Genomic DNA, 4,750 nt, shown 5'->3' with positions numbered 1-4,750 from the left:
CCTGATCATCAGCGAGGTGGGGCCGGGGGCAGCGCCCCTCCTCGCCGCGGGAGTGCACATGGGCCCAACCGTGCAGAAGGCGCCCCCCCCCCCCCCCCCTCGCATGTCCGTTCCCCCCGCGCCCACCCGAGCGTGCGCGCGCCTCGCTGCGACGCGCCTCCTCGGACGCCTCGTGGCGCCTCCTCTCCCTCCAGGTGCTGCCCCTCGCCGCCGAGAAGCAGCCGGAGCTGCGCCGAGCCGCGATCGACGCGATGCTCGCCCTGCACGCCGCCGCGCCGCCAACCTTCCTCGCGCAGGCGGGCCAGCTCCCGCTCGCGGCGCAGCACCAGCTCCGCTCGCTCGTGGCGGCCGACGCGCCCGAGCTCGCCGCGCAGCTCGCGACGGCGCGACCCGCCGCCCGCCGCTCGACCCAGCCCGAGCAGCCGCGGCAGGCGCGGCCCGGAGGAGGCTCGGGCCTTGGCGGCACGCCGGAGCGCGGCGGCGGCACGCCGGAGCGCGGCGCGGGTTGCGGGAACGAGAGCAGGGGCGGTGGGAGCGAGAGCAGGGGCGGCGGCTGCCGCGGTGCGCTCGACACGCCGCCGTGCGAAACGTCGCTCAGCGGCGGTCGCGCCGGTGGCGGCGCGTCGGGAGGGCCGTTGCGAGAGATACGGCCGGCTGCGAAGCAGCAGGACACGGCCCACGCCGGTGCGTTGGAGCTGTCCGGAGGGAACGAGGATTGGCTGCTGCTGATGCCGACACTGCTGCGAGCTCTGCAGGGCGGGCAGCCCGAGGCGTCGCAGCGGGAGGCGCTCGTGAAGCTGCACAAGATGGTGCTCGTCGTGCGGCCCGGAGCGCCGGTATGGGACCGCCATTGGGAGCACGCGCTCGAGGCGGTGCTGCGTGCGGTGCCGCGGGGGCGGGGGTCGCGCCGGCTCCAGGGAGGCCCCTCTTCCTCACGCACGCGCGCCGCGAGTAGGTGCAGCACGAGGGGGACGCGATGCGCGAGCCGGCGCTGGCATGCCTCAAGGCGACCGGCCCGCCTCTCACAGCCACCCCCCCCCCCCCCCCCGAGCCTCCGCTAAGCGTGCCCTCCCAACACGCAGGACATGCTGCGCACTCACAGCGGTCGCTTTGGCGCCTTCACCGAGCACGTGCTGCTGCGGCTGCTTGCGGCCGCCCACGCGTGCGCCCCGTCGCGCGAGGTGGCGGCGTCTGCAGAGGAGGCGCGCGCCTGCCCCCGTCGGCTGCCCCGCTCTCCAATCTCGACCCCGCAAGAGACAGCAACACGGTGTTCGGCGAGGCGGCCAGTCCACCCCACCTCTCGCTCTCAGGCGCTCGAGCTCCTCCTCTCCATCTCGGACCCGCACCGCTGCATCGCCGTGCTGGCGCGCACCGCACCCTCCAGCGAGCGCTGCGCGTGTGCGTGCGCTGTGACCTCCCGCCCTATTGCCAGGTTCCCGTGCTGGTCAACGAGCCGCCGCCGACTCTGCAGCTCGCCATCCGCTTGCAGTCCAAGCTGGTTGGGCGCTTCTCCCAGCTGCAGCTGCTCTCCATCTTGCCGCAGCTGCTGCCGCCCCTCTTCGAGGCCTTCAAGAATGCGCACGCGGACGTGCGCAAAGCTGTGGTCTTTTGCCTGGTCGACATGTGCGCGATGCTTGCCGGTACTCCGCCCTCGCGCCTCGCAGGTCGACTCGAGCGCCGCTCTTGCCTCAGGTACCTCGTGCTCGGCGAGCAGCTCACGCCGCACCTCGCCACGCTCTCCACCGCTCAGCTCAAGCTCGTCACCATCTACATCAACAAGACCACAAAAGCCCGCGCTGACCGGCTCGATGCGCCGCACATCTGAGTGCGCGCACGTCATCTCTCTGCAGCCCGCATTGTGGGCTGTTTGGCGCACCGAGCGCGGCGCGCCGAGAGCGACTGCGCGCGCGCGAAACGGAGAGAGAAGAGAATCTATTGAGAGCCGAGCGAGAAAGGAGGGACGACACGTGGTCGTGTGTAGAGACTCATGTTGTGTAACATAGCGTTCAATCACCCTTACTTGTCTCATACTCGAGATACTCGCGCCTGCGGGCCGCTCTTCTCGCCGGGCTGAGCGAGTGACGCTGACGGGTAATCGCTAATCGTGGCCGTGGCCAAGAAAATCAAAATATTAAGCTCTCTGTTTGGACCACGGTGAAAAACTCGACGGTTTTGGGCGTTTCAGAGCACGCTGAATCGATTGGCTGAGCTATAATTCTCGCCAGCCCTTTCCTTTCATAATTATTGACTCAAAACTCGATGATCGCGCGACTTTGGAGCCGTTATAGCTCAGCCAAAACGTTCCTCTCGAAAAGTTGACTTAGGAAGCCGCAAACGGCAGCTTCTCAAAGCCTCACCGGCGCTTATTCTCTTGATCTTTCAAAACCTAGGCCTGCGGCCAAAATTTTCTAAAGGCCGCTGCGCGGCCAGCGCAATGCGCAACCAGTCAGCGACCGACAGTCAGCAGCAGACTGTGACGATTGGCGGCCTCGCGCCCTCAGTCGACCTCCTCTACCAACTCCCCTGCCCAGCCCATATGCCTCATCCACGGTGGCGCAACCACTCGCGCAGGGAGAGAGAGAAAGTCGGCGATCTGCGCCGTGCAGATGAGCTCCGCCTCGTCTGCGTCGAGGACGCCCATCGCAGGGCTGTCATAGCGCCATTGCATATGACGTACTGCATGTTGTTCATTACTTCGCAGGTGCCAAAGTCGAGGATAACCTCACTCAGCGATGGCGAAGGCTGCACTCCCGGCCGGCGGTAGGAGGGATGAAGGTTAATGTACTTCGCAGTGTACAGTGCCTTCCGGCGCGAACAGTGCCCGGGACGAAAGAGGAGGCGACGTCTCCCTCGTCCATGGACGGTGTAGCCAGCTTGAGAGACGGGAACGAACGGCGGTGAATCGCCGACAGCGGCGCCTTCGTTCCTTTCCAGTGAATCGCCGGCGGGTGCCCTGAGCGTTGTATCTGTCGGCCAGTTGCCGCACCGCCTGCAGCAGCTCCGCAGCAGCCGCCCAGATGGCGCCGGTTAGGACAGGAGCGAAGCCGCGTGGACACGGCTGAGCGACGCCGTGCGTCTCGTTTGGATGCTGCAGGCATGCCGGGCAGCGCGCGTGCTCCATCCATACCGCGTCGGGCGCCCGCCGACATCTTCGATTTCTTCGGCGTAGGGGACCAAAAAACCCTGAAAATTTTCTTCGCCTGCGGCGGGCAATTCATTTCGATACTTTCGCTTTCACAGCTCTTTCACACGACTTTATCCGTCACTCGCTCGGCTAAGTATTTACGGGGGAGAGGTGCGCCGTAAAAGTCCCGAACCAAAACGGGAAGTACGCCTTGGCCCATCCGAGCCGGCCCGCCTTGACGCCACTCTGAATGCGCTCCCACTCCTCGCTGAGAAAACCAGGCGTGACAGCGCTCCAATCCTTGACGCGCACTATGGGCAGGCCGTCGTAAAGCCAGTCGTGGGCAGGAAAGTGGTCGACCACAGGGACTGAGCCCGCCATGAGCACCTCCCAAACGCGGAAATCGGTGTTCCCGTTGCCATGAGGAGCGGCGACGAATTTGTGATTCAGATACTGCGCCACCAGAGAATCCGTAGCGCCTGTCCGCTCCAGAGCCGAACGCGTGCAGTGCTGGTGGCCGGCGGCAAAGAGGCCCTCGTATGCCCGGCGGCGATGAGTCCAACTGCGCTGGCAGCAGCAGTGCAGCTGCTTCGTGCGATGGCTGACGGTACCCGGCAGTCGCCCGTGCGCTCTCAGCACCGCCGACATGTCGACCGCCGCGGAACTGCCTGTTCCGAGCGATGGCGCCCATCCTGCGTTGAGGCCGATTGGAACTTGCCGTGCCGTTGGCAGGCTCGCGGCGTCATCGTCAAGGTTCATCGCAAAGTGGCACGCAAGCTTGGTGAACGGCGCGTCGAATCTCGCCAGCCCGGAGACGTTCCAGGACCAGTCATCGCCGAAATAGACCACCAGCGGACCGTCGGGCAGGGCCCTATCGACGGAGGCTAGGACGCGTACATACTTGGCACGCGACCAGCCCCAGCCGTTCAACACCACGAGCGAGCCGCTTCGCCGGCGGCTCGCCGCTCGAAAGCGAGGAGCCTCGACTCCCTCGCAGCCGTCCGCCAAGCACTGCCAGTCCCGCCTCTCGACGGCTTGAAAGTCGGCGAAGCGAGCAATGCTGAAGCGGAGGTTGAGGACCGAGTCCACTGGCTGGGCGGCACGCAGCTGCAGCTGCGCATCCCCGTCCGCTCGCACGCCTCCCCTGCCATCGGAGACGGAGAAATCCACGCCCCGGTCGCGCCAGTGCTGCGCGTTGGCTTCCAGGCCCAGCCTGTGGATCCACTGCCTCAGGCAGCACCGCAGGCAGCACGAGACCCGGTCGAGTGTGACGCCACCCCAGGCGGGAATGTGTGCCGTCAGGCAGGAGCGGTTGAGCGGCTCGTCGCAGGCGGAGGACGCGTCGCACGCTATTCGCCCGCGCAGGCACGCGCTCGTCGCGGGGTCCGAGTGCACGCCGAGAAACGGCTGCGGCGTGCACATGGCGCGAGTGTGGCGGCGCAAAGAAATTTCGCACTTTTCCCTGTGTGATCGCTGTAATGCCATTTTTCTCTTTTTCCGGCGATGTCCACCACGCCCCGCTGCTCGAGCCGCGCCGCCCCCACCGCCGCTCCCTCGCATACGCCGCCGACCCGCCTCCTCGACCTCCCCACGGACCTCCTCGTGCGCGCCTTCTCTCGCTGCGAC

General features: G+C 66.5%; 1 protein-coding gene across 1 annotated transcript; it reads right to left on the bottom strand.

Annotated features, from left to right (window-relative positions):
• Positions 1-3,274: 3,274 nt before the first annotated feature.
• Positions 3,275-4,546, bottom strand: EMIHUDRAFT_219566 (hypothetical protein; the record flags this gene model as incomplete). The annotated part of the gene is made up of 1 exon (XM_005758259.1): positions 3,275-4,546. One exon carries the CDS (start codon positions 4,544-4,546, stop codon positions 3,275-3,277), a length of 1,272 nt encoding a protein of 423 aa, XP_005758316.1.
• Positions 4,547-4,750: the final 204 nt, after the last annotated feature.

Source organism: Emiliania huxleyi, assembly GCF_000372725.1.
Source record: "Emiliania huxleyi CCMP1516 unplaced genomic scaffold EMIHUscaffold_87, whole genome shotgun sequence".
In the NCBI taxonomy this organism is placed as follows: domain Eukaryota; phylum Haptophyta; order Isochrysidales; family Noelaerhabdaceae; genus Emiliania; species Emiliania huxleyi.
Note: the sequence above shows the minus strand (reverse complement) of the source record. Positions and strands in the feature narration are given on the sequence as shown.